Raw genomic sequence first — 21,118 nt, 5'->3', positions numbered from 1 at the left:
GTAAACCCTTTGGGGTAGGGACTGCCCCTCCCCATGTTTGTACAGAACCCAGCCTAATAGGGCTGCATTCTTGCTAATGCAAATGACCAAAGTCTTCCCTTAAGTAACAAGGGGAACAACAGCCTGTGTGCGGTTCTGGGTATTGCGGGGGCTTGTGCAAAGCGTGGAGTGAAGCAGGGGACTGAGTTCTTGTTGCAGTCAGCGCGTGTGTGTGGCTGACTCACAGGCACTGAGGTCACTGATTGCACAGAGCCCTGCATTAGCATTTATGACTCGTCCCACAGCCAACTTCTGTTCTGGTCTCTGAGTTGTAGAGAGCAGTCGCGGGCAGAGCACAAAGCTGACGTGGTTTCCCCCTCGCGCTCCTTTTTAATGTCTTCAGTCTGGTTCAAGAAGCATTTTTTGAGAAGCGGATCCGCAGCAAACCCAGGGAACGCCGAGTCCCTCAGGCGGGGGGTGGAGCAGCAGCTGCCAGCTGTCCCACTGTACAGGCGGCCCAAGTTCCTGCGCGGAGTCTGCTCCGGGGAGAGACTTCCGGGCAGGCGGCCTATTTACTGCCCCCCCCGGGACAGGCCACTGCAGTGGCGGACGGGCTACGCGGAGTGAGTACCCTTTGCTCAGGTTTACTGGGGGAGAATCCGGTGCGTGGCTGAGCCTGGAAGACGCGCGCGTGTGTGTGTGAAAATATGGGTCTGCTTACAGCTGGGCGGGGAAGCAAAACTGTGATGGAATCAGCAGCTTTAATGCCACAGCAGCTTTATACTGAGTGTCCTGAAGCCCAGGAGGAAATGCAAATGCTGGCTCTTCATCCTATACAACTGCTTTTGTCCTCTCTCCCCTGCCCCTCCTTGTGGCTGTTGTTGACCCTGCCAGCGGATCTGTCTAACTGGTTAAAGCCACCAGCCACAGTTCTAGTAACTAAGGTTTGGGGCTAGAAGTGCTTTCAGCATCTAACAGGGGGAGTCCCTCTGGCCTCTAATGGTCCTGGCCCCTGTGGGAACGTGCCAGGGAGATGAAAGCAGGACGTCAGGACGGGGTTAGAAAGATCTGCAAGTTTACTGCAGCATGGTGAAATAGGAGCTTTCTGAAAACGTGCAGAGCAGTCAAGTCCGATCTTCCCCCCACTGCTACAGAGTAGGAGAGGGAGAGGGTTCTCCTGTCAGGGGGTGTGAGCATGTCAACAGAAATAGTGCCTGCATGCTGCTGCTCACACAGCCCCTGGGGCCAGAGGATGGACTCCCCGAGCTCCCATTAGAGCTGCAAAAGGTGCAGCAGAGGCAGAGATGATCAGAGAACGACTGCCCAGTTAGGAGCTGCTTGGAGACAACCAGTGTTGTCTTCATGGACTGCCACTCAGCAGGGCATCAGCAGCTAGTGCCAGACCAAAGACTTCTACCCTGAAGGCTCCAGATCTTCCTGACTGCTAGAAAGGAAGCAAGAGAATTAGGATGACATAGTATTTCCATTTCTCTCCTGCCTCTCATCCCAAAGGACTCAAAGCCCTCTCCAGGGATCCCATCGGCCGCTTAGCAGCACCCCACAGCTGCTCAGGGCAGGAAGGGAAGAAAAAGAAAGGCACAGCCACTTGAAACTGCAGGGAGAAGTTTACAGGCAGAATGTAACTATCGCTGTTGGAGTTTGGCCAGGGTACCAGTGCAAGAGAGATGGCACCATCTGGCAGCAGAGAGCTCCTTAGCCTACGGGCGGGCAAACTTTTTGGCCTGAGGGCCGCAACGGGTTTCTGAAATTGTATGAAGGACCAGTTAGAGGAGGCTGTGCCTCCCCAAACAGCCAGGCGTGGCCTGGCCCCTGCCCCATATCGGACCCCCCGCAGCTTCTCATCTTCTGACGGCCCCCTGGGAAACCCCTGCCCCATCCAAACCCCCTGATCTCTGTCCCCTGACCGCCTCCGGACCCCCCGCCCCATCCAACCCTCACTCTCCTTCCTGACTGTCCCACAGGACCCCTGCCCCATCCAACCACCCCTTCTCCCTGACCGTCCCCGGACACCCAGCCCCTAACTGCCCCCCCCGCTGCCCCATCCAACCCCCCCTCTCCTTCCTGACTGCCCCCCCAGAACCCCTGCTCCCATTCAACCCCCCTGTTCCCTGCCCTCTGACTGCCCTGACCCCTATCCACAGCCCCGGCCCCTGTCTACCCCCCGAACTCCCCTGCCCTCTATCCAACCCCCCCCCCCCGCCCCCTTACTGCGCTGCCTGGAGCACCAGTGGCTGGCGGCGCGGCTGCTCCAGGACAGGCAGCTGCGCTGCACAGCACAGAGCACTGGGTCAGGCCTTGGCTCTGCAGCTGCGCTGCCTCAGCATTGCACCGGTGGCAGGGCAAGCTGAGGCTGCGGGGGAGGGGGAATAGTGGGGGAGGGACCGGGGGCTAGCCTCTCGGGCCAGGAGCTCAGGGGCCGGACAGGACGGTTCCGCGGGCCGGATGTGGCCCGTGGGCCATAGTTTGCCCACCTCTGCCTTAGCCTGTACCGGGCAATGGCTCGGGTGGGCGGGGAAGAGCACCCCTAGTGAATCAGTAGCACTGCTTTGTGTAGCACACAGGAGATTTCCCAGCCAAGTGCTCTCCACACCCAGTGCTGCTTAGCTTCGGAGATTTGACATGGTTTTAGGCAAAGGTTCCATGGCTGTAAGTAAGAGCGAAGGCAAGGGCTTAGCCCACCTTGCAACGGTGTCCTGTAAAGCCAGCCAAACCAGGCACAGGTGAATGGGGAGACAGGCAGCCTCTCAGGTGCCAGGATCCAAGCTCATCATAGAGCAATGTCAGCACCCCTGCAATTGCACTCAAATGAAGAGGGAGCCACTGTGGGCTTTGGAGGATCCATCTCCCCAGCTTTACTCATTCACGCATTTCCAACAGGCCTGAGCCTCAGTTCCCGTGCTGTCATCACTCTTCGACTCTTGGAGATAAACCCTGAGCTGGTGTAAATCCCTTGGTGTAAATCCACACCACTTCAGTGAAGCTACGCCTGCTTCCTTCAGCTGAGGATCTGGCCCTTCCTTTTGAATGTTCCTCCCGTCCTCTGTGGTGACTTTGTTTATATTGAGTTGCACAAGGTCTACTAGAAACCTCAAAGCTGCAGAGAACTGGTCAAACGAGGCTCTTCAGAGTAATTCCTAGCATTGGAACAGGCAGGCCGGGCTGCGCTGTGGTGTTGTGGCAGCCAGGCTTGCAGGCAGGAGGAGGAGACATTAGTTCTTTGCTCCAAGGAAAACAGCAGAAGAATTCTAATCATGCAAATGCCAACTTGAGGAAATAAATCAGTGAGGTGCTCGCTGTGCCAGCCAGGACTGGATCAGCCCCCTGGAGAAGAGCAAAGCGACTTTGGGCTTTGGCTGCTTTTTAGGGTTAACAATACTGCTGGTTGCAGAAGCTGTTCACTTCATCCCTGGCCAAGGAAGGGCCAAGTTCTCTGGCCTACTCTACAGTGCAAAGGGAGCGGAAACCTCCCTTGATTCCCCTGGTGTGGGCTGAGTCCCCAGCAGGTGACAAGCTGGTGGAACTGGCTCCTGTGCCCTTTCTCAGAGTAGGGGGCATGTTTGGGGTGGGGAGGTATATGTCTTGGGCAGATAAGGGGAATGGCTGGAGCACAAAGCTTCTTAGGGCGCCAGCCAACTGACATAATTCAGAGCAGCTCCCAGGCAGCTCTAAAATGTGCCGGAGCCGGGACCAGAGCTAAAAATCAAGGGTGTGTACTGGCTCCTTGCCATCTCCCCCTCTGCTGTGCCAGGCGTAAGCAGAGAATCAGGCCTGAAGCGTCTGGATGGTAATGACTGCCTGTTCCACTCTGTAGAAGAGCAATAAGGGTTTAAAAGCAGTAAGACTGGCTGGACAGCTCAAGACGATGAGACTCCAGTAGTCCTGTGCTGCGACTCTACTGGGCTTTATTGTTGGGCCACATGTTCCCGTGGCGGTGTAGAGCAACTTACAAAAACAGTCTCAAAATCCTTACCTGATAGGGTTCATCTCGGCGCTCAACACGAACAGCTCTGCACCACCCAGGGAACCCTTTGGGGGTCATTTATACTGGCATTACAGCTGCTTGGTACTGCCAGAGTGGTGCAAGGCAGTGTAGCAAAAGCACGGGTCTGGCCCTGTTGGTGTTAGGATGTGAATACCAGCCAGAACATGGAGAGAGAGAGGCCTTTAAAAGAGGGCACACTGGGACAGCTGCAAGCAACAACAATGATCATGCAGGGACATAGACACAGCACAAGTCCTGGTGTAGGTACTAGTACCATGCCTGCCAGAAATGCCAGTGCTCCCGGAGCCAACAGAAGGTCAGAGAGAGCCCAGGCTCTAACACAGACACTCCATGCTGTACACATAATAGATTATCACACTATAATTTTCCGTATCTTCAATCACTTGCTGACATTTATGCTCTTAATAAAAAGCTTTCTCCCTCCCAGTTCAGCTCCTTCCTTGTTCCTGCAGTGCCTGCATAATGGCCCTGTTTGTTAGATCACTGTCATATGACACAGAGATGACTGAGGTTGAAGAGGGAGCAAGCATGGTCTAGTGGTCAGAGCACAGGACTGGGAATCAGAAGATCTGGATTCCATTCCTTGCTCCACCTTCACTGGGTGACCTCGAGCAAGGCCTACGTTTCCGAAAGCCTGCACTGATTTGGGTGCCTCTGGTTTTGGGTGGCCAACTTGAGACACTGTGAACTGGTTTTCAGAGGTGCTGAGCGCCCACAATTGCAACTGACTTTAAAGAGAGCTGGGGGTGCTCAGCATCCCTGAAAGTCAGGCCTTATGGATCTCAAGTGGGGCACCCGAAAACCAGTGGACACCTTTGGAAATGGAGGCCTTAAACTTTCTGTGCCTCAGTTTCCCCATCTGTAAAGGGTGTGTGTGTATCTAATGATACACACACCTCTGAGGTGGGACTGTGAAGCTAAACTCACTGAATGTTTATAAAGCATTTTGGAATCTTGAATGGAGGGTGCTAGAGAATTGCAAAGTACTATTATTATACATATAATCATTCAGACTTTACATCAGAATGGATACTGGAACCACCATCTTTGTACACACCTGCACTAGCGAAAAGGGCAGTGACTGTATGCAATGACTGACATCACTGACTCCTAATGCCCGGGACACCTCCATCTCCAATAAATGACTTGGGGCTCTTCCTGGTAATTAGTTTTCTGTATTTGCTCAGACTCCTAGGAGAATAACAAGGAGTCTGGTGGCACCTTAAAGACTTACAGATTTATTTGGGCATAAGCTTTCGTGAGTAAAAACCTCACTTCTTCGGATGCATAGAGTGAAAGTTACAGATGCAGGCATTATATACTGACACAGGGAGAGCAGGGAGTTACTTCGCAAGTGGAGAACCAGTGTTGACAGGGCCAATTCAATCAGGGTGGATGTAGTCCACTCCCAATAATAGATGAGGAGGTGTCAATTCCAGGAGAGGAAAAGCTGCTTCTGTAATGAGCCAGCCACTCCCAGTCCCTATTCAAGCCCAGATTAATGGTGTTGAATTTGCAAATGAATTTTAGTTCTGCTGTTTCCCTTTGAAGTCTGTTTCTGAAGTTTTTTTGTTCAATGATAGTGACTTTTAAATCTGTAATAGAATGACCAGGGAGATTGAAGTGTTCGCTTACTGGCTTATGTATGTTACCATTCCTGATGTCCGATTTGTGTCCATTTATTCTTTTGCGGAGGGACTGTCCGGTTTGGCCAATGTACATGGCAGAGGGGCATTGCTGGCACATGATGGCATATATAACATTAGTGGATGTGCAGGTGAATGAGCCCTTGATGGTGTGGCTGATGTGGTTGGGTCCTCTGATGCTGTTGCCAGAGTAGATATGGGGACAGAGTAGGCAACGAGGTTTGCTACAGGGATAGGTTCCTGGGTTGGTGTTTCTGTGGTGTGGTGTGTAGTTGCTGGTGAGTATTTGCTTCAGGTTGGGGGGTTGTCTGTAAGCGAGGACTGGCCTGCCTCCCAAGGTCTGTGAGAGTGAGGGATCATTTTCCAGGATAGGTTGTAGATCGTGGATAATGCGCTGGAGAGGTTTTAGCTGGGGGCTGTATGTGACGGCCAGTGGTGTTCTGTTATTGTCCTTGTTGGGCCTGTCCTGTAGTAGGTGATTTCTGGGTACTCGTCTTGCTCTGTCAATCTGTTTCCTCACTTCCCCAGGTGGGTATTGTAGTTTTACGAATGCTTGATAAAGATCTTGTAGGTGTTTGTCTCTGTCTGAGGGGTTGGAGCAAATTCGGTTGTATCTTAGGGCTTGGCTGTAGACAATGGATCGTGTGATGTGTCTTGGATGGAAGCTGGAGGCATGTAGGTACGTATAGCGGTCAGTATGACATAAACACCACCCTATACCGGAAACCTACTGACCGCTATACGTACCTACATGCCTCCAGCTTCCATCCAAGACACATCACACGATCCATTGTCTACAGCCAAGCCCTAAGATACAACCGAATTTGCTCCAACCCCTCAGACAGAGACAAACACCTACAAGATCTTTATCAAGCATTCGTAAAACTACAATACCCACCTGGGGAAGTGAGGAAACAGATTGACAGAGCAAGACGGGTACCCAGAAATCACCTACTACAGGACAGGCCCAACAAGGACAATAACAGAACACCACTGGCCGTCACATACAGCCCCCAGCTAAAACCTCTCCAGCGCATTATCCACGATCTACAACCTATCCTGGAAAATGATCCCTCACTCTCACAGACCTTGGGAGGCAGGCCAGTCCTCGCTTACAGACAACCCCCCAACCTGAAGCAAATACTCACCAGCAACTACACACCACACCACAGAAACACCAACCCAGGAACCTATCCCTGTAGCAAACCTCGTTGCCTACTCTGTCCCCATATCTACTCTGGCAACAGCATCAGAGGACCCAACCACATCAGCCACACCATCAAGGGCTCATTCACCTGCACATCCACTAATGTTATATATGCCATCATGTGCCAGCAATGCCCCTCTGCCATGTACATTGGCCAAACCGGACAGTCCCTCCGCAAAAGAATAAATGGACACAAATCGGACATCAGGAATGGTAACATACATAAGCCAGTAAGCGAACACTTCAATCTCCCTGGTCATTCCATTACAGATTTAAAAGTCACTATCATTGAACAAAAAAACTTCAGAAACAGACTTCAAAGGGAAACAGCAGAACTAAAATTCATTTGCAAATTCAACACCATTAATCTGGGCTTGAATAGGGACTGGGAGTGGCTGGCTCATTACAGAAGCAGCTTTTCCTCTCCTGGAATTGACACCTCCTCATCTATTATTGGGAGTGGACTACATCCACCCTGATTGAATTGGCCCTGTCAACACTGGTTCTCCACTTGCGAAGTAACTCCCTGCTCTCCCTGTGTCAGTATATAATGCCTGCATCTGTAACTTTCACTCTATGCATCCGAAGAAGTGAGGTTTTTACTCACGAAAGCTTATGCCCAAATAAATCTGTTAGTCTTTAAGGTGCCACCAGACTCCTTGTTGTTTTTGTAGATACAGACTAACACGGCTACCCCCTGATTCTTGACTCCTAGGAGAGCCATCCCTAGAATTGACTTGCCCTTGTGTGCTTCACAAAGCATTTCAGAATCATGATTCACTGTCCCCCAAAACATGAGACTAACTTTAAAATCATGAGACTTTAAAAAGCTAAGTGTTGGGTTCTTTGTATTTGCCTTCTGGCAGTTGAGCCATTGGGGGTCATGTTTCCCAGTTTTTCTCTGCAGCCAGGAGGGCCAGAAATATAGTTTTTTTTTTTTAAAAAAAATACAAGCTGAGATTCTCACAATCCCATGACTCCAGGAGCTGGGGTTCGTAGATTCATAGACTCTAGGACTGGAAGGGACCTCGAGAGGTCGAAGAACACCAAATGCCATCAGACTCATGATAAAATCGCAAGAGTTGGCAACACAGCAATACTATAATATTCCCCAGAGGCTCTTTACACAAGTGTCTTGGACCTCGCATAATGCCAGGTATGTATGTAATTTCCCAGTTAATTGGAGTGTCTGTCTCCTCAGAGTCATCAATGCAGAGAAATCGGAATTCAATGAGGACCAGGCAACATGCTGTCAGATATCCGTCAGGAGGAGGGAGATAGGCATGGAGGAGGAGCAGGACTGGTTGATTCTTTGCTCCAATCAGGTGATTCCATATGTTCTGTCAAATCTACCTGTATCACATGTATGGATGTATGTCTAGTTCCCCACTCACCATGGAACCTAGCTGAGTTGTCTGATCCTTCATATGCATCTGTTTGGCTGATGAGCACCCTTGCCTTGGGGTTCGGCTCAGGGGGCCTGTTCCAATCCCCATGGGAGGCAATGGAAAGCCTCCCCTTCTGTGGGTTTTGGATTAGGCACTGAAAGAGGATGTTTGAAGAAGCACGGCAGTGCCCTGGGGTGGAAGCAGCCACAGGCCACATAGTATAGGTTCCACCATCTCTGGCCATCTAGACGGTGCGAGGCCCACCTGCTCTGACCATACAGATGGTATGAGTCTACCTGCTGCTGCCTTTCAAGAGTCCCATTGAGGGAGACAAGCTGTTCTCAGTGTATATCCCATTGCCGTCATGTGGCCAGTTGCTAGTAAACAAATATCCTTGATATCCCTAACTATGTGGGCTCTCATTAACTACTCCAACCTGTTTTGCCATGTCATTTACCATCATTGGGCTGCTGTCAGTGGACTGTTTGTGTCTGCATCGTAGCCATGTGGGGAAAGGCAATTGTGGATGGCAAAGGATGACCTGCTCCTGCTGTGAGTGAGAAATGCTGCCTCATGGTTTTTAGCCATGCAGTGAGAGCATTAATGGTTTTGTTGGTTGGTTTTGTTAATAAACGTCCTGAATTTCCCATGAAACACTACAGGAGGCATGAACTCAGCATTATCCCTGCAGAGCACCACTGCGATTCTGTGCCAGGAGTAAAACAAGAATGTTCAGAAAACTTCCCAGGGCTCAGCACAGTCTGTATGTTGGGGAGGCCAAATGATGTGCTAGTGAATCTGAAAAAGCCACAGGGGTTATGTATATGCCATGCTGGCAGGACACATATATATGTACACCTCTACCGCGATATAATGCGACCCGATATAACACGAATTCGGATATAACGCGGTAAAGCAGCGCTCCGGGGGGGCGGGGCTGCGCGCTCCGGCGAATCAAAGCAAGTTCGATATAACGCAGTTTCACCTATAACGCGGTAAGATTTTTTGGCTCCTGAGGACAGCGTTATATTGGGGGTAGAGGTGTATATATAAAACCTGTCATCAAAAGTTCCAGGCTGTGCTCCTGCTACCTGCACAGAACCCCTCTCACCTTCACTCTTCTTCTCCCACTAGTATCTGGTTGGTTATTACTGGGCCCTGTTTGATGGTCACGGTGGCCCAGACGCAGCAATAATCGCCTCCAACTACTTGCATTACTGCATCAAGCAGAAGCTGGAGGAGGTGGTGGAAGGCATCACTGAAGCTCAGCCCCCCATGCATCTGAGTGGCTGCTGCATTTGCCCCAGCGACCCCCAGTTTGTGGAGGAAAAGCAAATCCAGCAGGAAGACGTGGTCATTGGAGCGCTGGAGAACGCCTTCCAGGAATGTGTGAGTGATCCTTCCGTTGGTACCCAGAGAATTGCACCACTGCTGCTCCTCCCATGCCCAGTATCAGGGATGGCCACAAACAATGAAAGCAATTGCTCAGGCCCCAGTGATACTCAGACTGGCCCCATCTCTCCCTCCATCACTGCCGCTGGAGGACAGTGAGGCAATTCTCCTAATCTAGTACAGCCCAACTCTTATCTGGTGTCCCACAAACCAGTCTGCAGTCACACTGCCCAAACTTGGATCTGCAGCCTCCCGCAGGGCCAAACACCTCCCCTCTTGCTTGATCTCTAATGCAACCCAAACACGCAGCGGTTTAGGCAACCCCTGTATCCACACTCTTAGTTTGGATTAAGAGCAGCTTATTGTAGTTTAGCTTAAACCTGATCCTAATTGACATAAACTAAACTGAAATAAACCTGGTCCAGACCAGACCGTGTGTCCACACAACCGTTTTCACTGGGTTAACTGAATCCGTGTACATCCTGCCTAAACTAGTGCAACTGCACATATTGACAAGCCCTCAATTGGCCTCTGTTGAGAAGTTAAGGGGAGACATTCAAGGGTATAGAGGAGATAGGTGCCCAACTCCCATGGACTTTAGCATTGGCCTGCTAAACCCAGGGTTGTGAGTTCAATCCTTGAGGGGGCCACTTAGGGATCTGGGGCAAAATCAGTACTTGGTCCTGCTAGTGAAGGCAGGGGGCTGGACTCGATGACCTTTCGGGGTCCCTTCCAGTTCTAGGAGATAGGAATTGGGAGCCTAACTTTGAAAATCTTCCCTTCAACCTGCTACAACACACTCTGGTGTCCAACAGTTCTAAGATCTGTCACGTACTAGGGTCCTGCGATGCTCTGGCAGCCAGAGCAATATCTCCATTCCCCACTATCGTTTTATCAGTTCTGTAGTCACCATCCTGGATTTAGTCTACTGCCCTTCCTGAGAGCCATACTGCCGCAGATCAGGTCACTAACTGGAGTTGTTCACACCAACAGGATGAAGTGATTGGTCAAGAGATGGAAGCTAGTAATCAGTCAGGCGGCTGCACTGCTCTGGCTGCCCTCTACCTACAGGGAAAGCTCTATGTGGCTAATGCTGGGGACAGCAGGTGAGTTCAGACCCCAGTTCATGGTGGATTTTGCAGGAGGCTCAGTGAGTGGGTACAGCATGCTGGCTTACGGGGTGCTGAGCACATGGATATGGCACACTGGGTTACCCCATCAATGGGTAAGATATATTCCTTCAGGCAGTGTGCAGCCCCTACAGAATTCCCTTGCATCCACAATGTGACAGGTTTACAGACAGACAGGCAGGGCTATTTCTAACTGGCAATGTGCAGATAGCATTGAGCTATTGAACATGAAAGGAGCTACCAAGCTAAGGGGCCCCAATGGCTTTGTTGGTTCTAGATCCATTAAGCTGCAGCTAATACCACTTCCAGCTGGGCCAGTATGACACAAGCATTGTATATGTCCCTTCTTCCTGATCCTGGCCTGTGGGTGCATTCAAATACAGAGCAGGGGATGATTTTAGCGTTTCCTCATCAGTTGTGAGTCCATTGCTTCCTCCAACAAAGTTGTGTCATTCTTAAACTGACCAGGCCAAACTCTGCTCTGGTGTAAGAATGCTATTGCAATGAAATTATGGAAGTTACATCAACACTGAATAAGGCCAGCTGTGTCCATCTGCCCATACACCAAATTCATTCCTGGTGTAACTTTGACCTCACTGGACTTTCACCTTCTGACACCAGTGATGAATTGGGCCCCAGGTGTTTTGGTGTGTACCTGACCCCAGGGAACAAAACACTCAGTAGGGATATAAGGAAGGAGGGAGCAGAGAGCGACTGTACTGCAGTTACTGACTCAGAGGAGGAGTACTATAAACGAAAATTAAATTCAAGGTAAGAAAGCATTTTCCTGATGGCTATAGGCTTAGAACCTCCTCTCTTTTCCATGCAGGGCGATCCTTGTTCAGAAACAGAGCATCGTGCCCCTGAGCAGTGAGTTCACCCCAGAGACAGAGCGGCAGAGAATCCAGCAGCTGGTGAGTGGTGCCTTCTTTTAGCTGCCTGCATGTATTGTAATGATGAATGTGTGTGCCTGCGAGATTGTACAGGTGAGCATGTGCCCTTCACCAGCCACTGCCTAGTCAGTGCCCCCAGCATCAAAGCTCCTCCTAACATCATGGATCTTGTCCAGGCTGTCAAGAGCATCATTTGTGGTGCACTGCCTCTTCGGTGCTGGAGAACTGGTAAATGCAGTATGGCCAAATTAAGGAGACCACCTCCTAACACCAGCTTGAGTGGGTGGTAAATGGAGCTCAGAAAATACAGGTTCTATCAGCTTGCACTTCAGCAATAGTAAATGCCATACTGGAAGGTAAGGGGATCAAGTCCAGGCTCTACAGCCCCCAAGGAGTAATGATGGCTGAGCTACAGCAGATCCTGGCAAATAATACCACTACTTAGCTCTTACATTGCATATTCCATATGTAGATTTCAAGCATCTTAAGCTTAAGTGTCATTATTCCTGTTCTACTGATGGGGAAACTGAGGCACCGAGCGATGACGAGACTTGTCTAAAATCACACTGCACGTCAGCGACAGAGCAAGGAACAGAGCACAACCCCACTGCTGACTTCCAGCCCTGGGCTCCATCCACGAGTCCGGGGCGAATGTCGTCCTTAACCCTTGAGATGACTATTCCGTTCTGATTACTTCTCTAGGCCTTTCTCTGCCCCAAGCTCCTGGCAGAGGAGTTCACCCGGTTTGAGTTTCCTAGGAGACTGAAAGGCAATGACGTAGGCCAGAAGGTCCTCTATCGGGATTACTCCATGGCTGGATGGTGAGTCTCCGACGTGTAGAGATACCCTTATAATTGCACTCCCTTCCCCGGGTGTCTCAGTGAGCTCACTTTTGGAAGTGAGGAGGTGTGGTGCAAAGAAAGGGGAGGTGCTGGCACGAACCCTCTGAACCTGAATGCTGCTTGTGAGGGGACAAGTGAATTTAGCACTGGTGACAGGAGTTGGACTGATACCCTGGAGCCTGACGTCCCCTCTCCACCACAACAGTGCAAGCTGCCCTTCCAATGGGTCTCAACATCTGCCCAGGGGCAACTCACCTTGAGGAGGGAGTTTACGTTAAATTCTGGACTCCTCTACTGCAAGTGCCAACAAGGGAGACTTGAGTGAGGCAGAATCCTAGCCACCAATTTGTTTTGTCACTGCATAGCTGTCAGATGGCAACCAGTGCAAAATGCTTATGGCTAGCTGATTCCCACATTCCTTTCCCCAGCCCCTTTCCTTGCACAGAGTAGGTTGGTGTGTTTGTACTGGCCACATGCAGTGCAAGCAGTAAGGATAGAGAGACACACCTGAGTTCAGTCTCCCTGGGCAGTGCTGTTGTCTCACAGGAGGCTGCTTGCCAGCCATTAGCAAGCCCCCTATTCTTGTCTATCTACGAGGAAGGGCAACGATGGGTTCAGGACAGAGACGTGACGGTCTACAGCATAAAAGCCCTTCTACACCTCATCTCTCTAGGTATATGGCCAGGAAGCCCAGTCTTGGTGCACCAGCAGGGGTACAGACGGTGAGAAGTGAGAGGGGAAGGGTCTGGTCTTGTCACTGAGGAACTAGACCAAGCCTCAAGAGAGCTGGGGTCAAATCCCAGTTTTGTCAGAGTCCTTGTGTAAGCTCAGGTGTATCACTTAGGCTCTGTGCCTGTGTCACAGGCAGTGTTGTGAGGACAAGTTCACTGTTGTTGAGAGGCTCACACACTGGGTGATGGGCCCCATAGAAAAGCCTTTAAGTAAATGAAATGCTAGCTGATGACATATTATATTTATTCTAGGGGATACAAGACAGTGGAGAAAGCTGACCTCAAGTACCCTCTTATCCATGGCCATGGGAAGCAGGTAACTGAATTCGCTACAGACCCCTACCCACTGAGAGGGCAAGAGCCTTACAGAGCCATGCCTGTCACGACAGCAACAGCGGCTCAGCACCCCTTCTTTAATTTAGTTATAAGTAATGCTGTGGGGCTTGGCCCTGGAGTAGCTGACCTACATGGTCTCTTCATCCCATACAGAGAGAAGCTCTCGAGACCCTTCCACATCAGGCACTACCATGGCTCCCCCTGCAGCCCAATCCCCCAAACACAGAGCAGCCAGCAAGCCTCATCAGCCTGCATTGCAAACGGGCAGTGCTTTCTAATCCCTGCTGGGGGCATGGCGTTGCCCTGAGGCGAAGGACTCAACACGATTCAAAGAGGGAGAGGATAGTTATGTGGATATCAAGACTACCTAGAGTTACAATTAATGACAGCCAAACTTTTGGAAGGGATATTAAACATCCTGCTTCAGGGCTTATACCAGCCTCTATTAGAAAGCAGGATGAGACCTGTGTGTGTAGTTCTTACACCTTCATCTGAAGCATCTGCTGCTGGCCCCTGTCAGAGACAGGACACTGGACTAGATGGACCATAGGTCAGGTCCAGCCTGGTATTTCCTATCTTCCTACATTAACTGGGAAACCATTTTCAGCACTGACCTTCACACACAAGCACATCCAGAGCCAGCATTAACACTTTGAGGCAGGGCTACACAAGTGTCTTGCTGCCCCTGCCTCCGAACAGAACTGATTCCTGTCATCCACCATGATCACCTCACTGTGCGTGGGGGCCTAGGTATTCAGGGGAGTATCAGGATTCTTTGTGTGGCCACCATTGTGCGTAGCAAGTGCATGCATCTCAGGGTGGGACTTTGTCACTCCAGCTATAGCAGCCCAGTTGCTAGCCCCTTGCAGTGGCTTACGTTGCTTTATATTTGCAAGGCTCTCCAGAAGGAACAGGACTAGAATCTGCCTTTGCAAGTGAAAGCTGAGAATCTCCTTTACCTTTGTAGTTCCCCAAAAATCAAAGGAAGTTGCAGCTACAGGCTTCCCTAGGCCTGAAGAAGAGCCCTGAACCCAGCCCCGCCTCCTGCAGACTGAATCTCCATAGCACCCCATGACTTTTGGTCCAAACCAAGGTCTAGTGGATAGGTGTATTCATGTCAATGAAAATATTCCACAGGCATTTGGCCCCTCTGACTTTTTGCTCATATTGGGCCAGGCAGAATCAGACTCTGTCTCAAGGGTTCTTTTCTCTCCCATCAGTCCCATGCTCTGTGCCAAGCGGCATGACGTGTGGCCTTTATGCAGTTCTGCCTGGGAAGAGGCACTGACACCCAGAGTCACAGAACTCCTTCAGAGCACTGAGTTCTGGGTTGCTCTGACACACGGCTTTGTTCCATTCCAGACGCGCTTGCTGGGGACCCTGGCTGTATCGCGAGGGCTGGGGGATCATCAGCTGAAAGTTATTGACACAGACATTGAAGTCAAACCATTCCTCTCCTGCATCCCCCAGGTAAGTGACTAAGGGGAAGTGAGGATTGTGATAGTGAACATAAGAGTCCAGCTGCCAGAACTAGGGATCCCACTTTAGCAGAACTGGGTCATGGAACCTCCTTTCTGAAGCAGCAGGACTCAGCCTAACTTAGTATTGGTTTGCATACTGCACAGCTTCCAGCGGGTGGTATTAATCCAACAGCACAGGCTGGGGCAGAGAGGACAGGGATAGGGAAAGTTTCACATATATTTCACGTGTTTTCATAGCCCAGGATTCTTTCAGAGGAGCAACCCCTTGCTCATTCTAAGCTTACCCGTCCAATGGTACAGTCACCAGCCTTTTATAACAATCCACTAGAGTGGTGCTAGTGCCCCAGCTTGTTATAAACAATGATGACCTATTTAGTTTGGGATTCAAATGCTCTTCAGGCTTCCTGACTATGGCAGAATAGGCCCACCTTCATGGACAGCCCTTAGCCATGTGCCTTTAAGAGGTTCATTAAGCATGACCACCCTTAAACAGGGAAATAAAAGAAAGATAGGATTTGCTTACATTTGTGAGGCCAAACATACTAGAAGAAACATTAAGAATACCATTTGCTATGTACTAGAACTGATGGGGGAAACCTAAGTAAATCACTAACTGTTCTCTAGGTGAAAGTGTTTGACTTTGCTTCGTGTAACATTAAAGAAGATGATGTCCTTGTCCTGGCAACTGATGGCCTTTGGGACATTCTGTCCAATGAAGAGATGGCCCAGATTGTCAGGAGCTTTCTTGATGAAAACAGAACAGACCCATACAGGTAGTACTGAACTTTTCTAGCGGTTACTACCCCATGGAGCTGGCATGGAGATGAGAGGCCCTCTCTCTCCCCCTGCTTTGGCTGTGGGACTGCTCATGTTCACAGTGAAGACAGTTTTGTGAAGTCACAAATCACTCCACTCTCTGGCTAACATGTCTTGCCCCTGTGTGTTAAATTCAATTCCTAGAGCATTAGCTGCTGTACTCAAACCACATTGGCTTATCCTCCCACTCTCTTATGGAACATTGTGGCCCTGCTGTACCATCAGCCAGTGTAGTCTGGTCAGATGTTCATCAGCATTCCTGTAGCCATCCAAACCCGCTGCTTATTCCCAAGCCCATGGACCAGTCACGCTACTGGAGACTGTCAATGTAGATACATGGGGAGGTAGCATGGCTCAATGGACAGAGCACGGGCCTGGAACCAGGGGACCTAGGGATTCCTGGCTCAGGCAGTGGCTTACTGACTGACCTTGGGCAAGTCATGTCACCACTTTGTGCCTCAGTTCTCATCTGTAAAATGGGGATAATTATACTGACCTTCCTCCTTTATAAGTATTAGTAGCATCTGTGACAAAGCTCTGTCCTTGTCTCCGTGGGTCCCGCGTTTCCTGGTGGATTTCGCTAGCCTCAGAGGCTCACTGTGACCCTCCACGTAGCCCGTCTCTCTCTAGAGGCAAGGGTCACAGCCTACTGAGCCATTTTCATCATAAGCCAGCGAGGCAGGTGAGGAGAAGCTATCCTCCCTTGCACGCTCTCTGTTGTCTCCCAGTCTCAGTGATTAATCGGGGGGGCATATGGGGGAGCCCGGGCCCGCCCTCTACTCCGGGCTCCAGCCCAGGGACCCTGATAGTATCAGCTATGGTACCTGACCTTTTAGAAACAGGATGCGTACAATTCCCTGGGCTACTTCCCCACAGCAGCCCCCACTTCCTCAAGCTCCACTTCACCCTTACCTCAGGGCCTCCTTCCTTGTGCCTCATATAGTGTGTACTGCTCAGTCTCTCCAACAGCGCGACTTCCTCCTACAGCTCCTGACATGCATGCCCACCTGACTAACTGGGAGGTTTTTAACTAGTTTCAGCCAGCCCCTGATTGGCTTCAGGTGTCCCAATCAACCTAGCTGTCTCCACTGCTTTCTGGAAGGAGCTTAATTGGTCCCAGGTGTCTTGATTAACCTGGAGCAACTGCCATTGGTTACCATGGTAACAGGGGTTTGTTTAGCCTGGGGCTAACATACCTGTTTCTCACTACTTTCCTATAGCCATCTGGCTGTGCCCTGTCACACATCATTTGTGGCCCCAGTGACATGACAGAGTGGGTTGGTCTGAGCAAAAGTGTGGGAGCTAAAAGCACCTAACTTCTACCTCTGCCTCTGCGTTGGAAGACCTTCGGGGGGGCTGGGGAAAGACATCACTTCTATTTGTCCCTCAGTGAAATGGGGATAACAATGCCTCCTTCATGGGGGTGATAAGAGGGTGTCAGTCAGGCTCCAGGTCATGCTTTGAACAATGGCAGTGCCATGTATTAAGTCCTTGAGAGAGAGATCCATGATAAACCTAAACTAACCTGGTTTTCTTGTTGCAGGTTTTCAGAACTGGCCAGGTGCCTGGTGCACACGGCCAGGGGGAAGAAGAATGGCCATCAGTGGATTTTGGATGGCAACAGCCCGGCATCCTACGATGACATCTCTGTGTTTGTGATCCCACTATACAACAGGGATGAGGACTGTTAGTGTTGCGAGATGAGAGAGAGAGAGATTACATGGATATATGAATCAATGTTATAGGTCATTGAGGCCTGGTATTAATGACACGTGCTTGACATGAATGCATGCATTTCAAGTTAGCAACTGAAGCAAGGACTTAAGGTGAAGGTCTGTTACAACTCTGTGCAAAAACAATCTTATGTTCTGAGAAAAATATAGAAAGTCATCAAAAAAAGGAAACAGTGGATGTAAAATTGTATAAGAATTGGAGGAAATGGCATGCCTTGGATCATGGCATTCTGCCCAAGATTGTCTCTTTGGAATTGTGCGGGTAGAAGGCCTAGTAAACAAAGGCAAAGAACGGATGACGCAACGGAATGGACTATAAGTGGATGCCTATGACTTCTGCAAATCAGAGTCATTTATTGATCCAGTGTCCTGTATAGATATAGATGTGGTTTTGCCGGCTCCCCCCATCTTATGATTTTATCCTGAGGGAAGGAACCTTGACTAGCCCTCAGGACCATTCTAACCTTTGCTCTCTGGTATAGTATGTTTGGGGTATGAAGGTGGAGTGAGTAAAGATTTGTTTTGTAATCATTGAAGAGCATTTAGAGTATTATATACCAACTCTGTGTCTGGTATCTGCTTGCTCCCCATCCCATAGGGAGACCTCTATTGCGGGTCTAACATTAGCATCATACAGAAGCTCTAGAACTCTTGCATAATAGGGTTTTATGACCAAGTAGCACTAAAAGGAGACAGGTGTACTTCAAAGAGCACTGTTGTGTGCACTTTCCAGTAAGAGGAAGAGTTACTGTATAACCAAGTACTGCTCTAAGAGAGGTACTGGAACTGTGCCAGCTTGAGGGGAAGAGAACTTTCCTTTTGCTCCACCCCCCTACAAAACTGATACTGGCCCACTCTACCATTTCTGGCACTCTACCTCTGCTACATTATGAGGTTGGAATGCCCTTCCAACCTCATAAGAATGGACAAGGTCTGAGGGGTAGTACTGGATGTCCAAGAACATGAATTGTCCTTTTCTGAGGCTAACCTAATGCATGATTTAACTACACTACAGCAGGATCAAGCTAAAATGGGGATTGGCTCACTGAGAAACACCCATGAACATGGTGATGATTACCACAGCCTCTGAAAGAAGTTAGGCACAGTTAAAACTCGCCCTTAAGATGAATCATTAAACAATAGTAAGACATCTCCAAAGGAGAAACAACCAGCTTATTGTGCCACCAATTTCCTGACTGTACGTGTATTTAACCCTTTCCAGAGAAGCCAGTCACTTACTAGAGTTGCTTTTGTTAATTCACATGGATTCCTTCTTTTAAGCAGTTCTCAGAGCTTGTCTACAGTTGAAACGCTACAGCTGTGCCACTGTAGTGCTTAGGTGTAGAATCTCTCCCCTTGGCACAGGTAGTGTCATTTGCACGGGGGGGGGGTAGGAAGCTTATAAGTTTTATTTCTGCAAATCTGGGGCTCAAGCAGACTAAACAGCAGCTGAGTGTTTTTTGTGAAGGTTTGTATACATTACAAGCCCTCATAGAATGCAGCAGTCGGCTAGAGACGGGTTCATGCCTCATTTATCAGGCATTGCTGGAGTTGGGGATTTACAGTTCACTAGAAGAGCAGGGGAAGCTGCTGGGAAGGACTGTAGTGCTAGGTGTGGGAACCAGGCATATCTGAGGCATCCAAGTGCTGAAGCAACAGCACCAAGGTCCTCCATATCCAATGCCATTTTAAATAGAAGATGCTGTTTAGTAAAGGAGCCCTGAATAATCCAATACAACAAAATAAACTTCAAAGATGCACAAGAAGTTTCTTGTACAAAGACATACATTGTTCTGTTATATAAGAGAATTTGAATGGTATATTTTGCAATTTAATGCATACAGATTTTTTATTATAGCAATTATGTACAAGTCCATAACACTTGCTTAAAACAAAAAAGCATTCATGAAACCCAGGCCTGTATAACCTCAGGGCCTTGAGCTTTCATCAGATGCAAGTGGCTCAGCTGGTTCAGTTAGTACATAGATTGAAAAACCTCAAGCGAAGTCTCAGGCTGCTTGAAGTAGAGCTGATGATTGAAGTGGTGGTATTTTTGCACTGATTCAGTGCAGAGACCAATTCCCCAGGATGGTGGGAAGACTATGGTGCTGAAAGTACCATCTTTCAGACGTGACAATACTGCTTTTTTAGGCTCTACAGTCTACATCTCTGATTCAGCTCAGATTTGGGCAACTATTTGTCTTGCTGAATTCCCTCAGCTGTTTTAGGATTATCTAGCCTAAATGTCTGCATACTCTTAAATAGATGGTGCATTTCACAACCGCAACTGCCAGATTTGTGACAATAAAAAGTCTCATACATTGTAGAGTGCTTTAAGCTCCACAGGGATAAAAGGAGCTAACTGAAAAAAATATCATTTCTGAACAGATTCCTTCACATATGAAACCTGTTAATGCATCACTTCCAGTCAGATGACCCCTCCTTTTCATATCTTTTAACAGCCTTTTCAGATGTAGAGCAGGACATTGGAGAATTGCACAAGCAGTGTTAGGGGTTTTCCATTAGCAGACATGTCTTACTTTTGCTACAATCTGTAATAGCTTTCAGGTGAATTCAGTAGGGAAATTTATCTTGACAAGTTATTCTTTCCAGACTGCTTATGGACAGCCATTACCATAGCACCACATTTATTACATTTTGCTCAGACGTTATGTAATTAGATCGGCAGGTTAGAGAAGGATATAAAAAAAATCTTATTCCTGACCATCTGAACAATGTGTTAGGATAGGTAAGAGGCTCAGAGTAGCCATACTTTAGGGGGAGAACTTTAGTAGAACTCATTTCCCCAATTCTGTTTTTTCCTGTTTCTCAAGTTAAACCAACAATAAAATTCACCTAATGGTTAAACAACTCCGATTTAACCGACATTAGCTTAGTGCAGGTCTTTGTCCTTCTCTAGTAGCCAGACCATGTTAAGAGGTTTGTGTCTCCCACTACATTCAAGCCAACAGACCTTTTGCCAATAGAGAAAGCAGTTGGGGCTCATGCTTTTAAATCCAGAGGTCACAGGTTCAATCCTAAACAATCACCTGACCAGGGGTGCAATCACACACAGATGAGCAATCAAGTCCCAGTACAAAACTCATGTCTAGTTATTCACGGTACTGGTATATTTAAAGGCAAGAAAAGCATCTTATAACAGACAGTTAGTATAAGATGTCTGTTTCCATTACAAACCCTTATAATTGGGTAGAACAAACTCTTCAGAGGCAGGGAGCATTTTTAATGTAATAAAATAAATCAGTGATTTTAAATTAGTTTTCCCCTTCCCCTCCAAGCAGTAAATAAATATGCACTGTAAAACTAATTGTCAAGTAGTAAACGCAGAATCTACATTACTCAAAAAAAATCAGTCTACAAAATATTTATTTGATAGCCACAACACTGAATTTTCCACATCTGCAGTACTTTATGGCATCTCATAATTTGACATTAATGTATTTACACTCCTCCAATAGATGGTCACCACCTAAAAATTAAATTCACAAAACCAAACTCA

General features: G+C 48.7%; 1 protein-coding gene across 1 annotated transcript; it reads left to right on the top strand.

Annotated features, from left to right (window-relative positions):
• The first annotated feature begins 297 nt into the window (after window positions 1-297).
• PPM1M (protein phosphatase, Mg2+/Mn2+ dependent 1M) lies at window positions 298-19,429 on the top strand. The gene is made up of 10 exons (XM_065407715.1): window positions 298-602; window positions 8,058-8,181; window positions 9,379-9,633; window positions 10,630-10,742; window positions 11,596-11,680; window positions 12,362-12,480; window positions 13,485-13,548; window positions 14,931-15,038; window positions 15,674-15,822; window positions 17,409-19,429. Exons 1-10 carry the CDS (start codon window positions 373-375, stop codon window positions 17,554-17,556), a joined length of 1,395 nt encoding a protein of 464 aa, XP_065263787.1. The 5' UTR covers window positions 298-372; the 3' UTR covers window positions 17,557-19,429.
• Window positions 19,430-21,118: the final 1,689 nt, after the last annotated feature.

The sequence above is a fragment of the Emys orbicularis genome, chromosome 7 (assembly GCF_028017835.1).
Source record: "Emys orbicularis isolate rEmyOrb1 chromosome 7, rEmyOrb1.hap1, whole genome shotgun sequence".
In the NCBI taxonomy this organism is placed as follows: Eukaryota; Metazoa; Chordata; order Testudines; family Emydidae; genus Emys; species Emys orbicularis.
The sequence above is the reverse complement of the archived record's forward strand: the minus strand, read 5'-3'. Positions and strand labels throughout refer to the sequence as shown.

What these genes read in the sequence shown, in the direction of transcription:
- PPM1M (XM_065407715.1), top strand. Translation starts at nt 373, where the DNA reads ATGTCTTCAGTCTGGTTCAAGAAGCATTTTTTGAGAAGCGGATCCGCA. An exon ending in GCTAATGCTGGGGACAGCAG is followed by an intron (nt 10,743 to 11,595) that starts GTGAGTTCAGAC and finishes TTTTCCATGCAG; the next exon opens with GGCGATCCTTGTTCAGAAAC. An exon ending in AACAGAACAGACCCATACAG is followed by an intron (nt 15,823 to 17,408) that starts GTAGTACTGAAC and finishes TTCTTGTTGCAG; the next exon opens with GTTTTCAGAACTGGCCAGGT.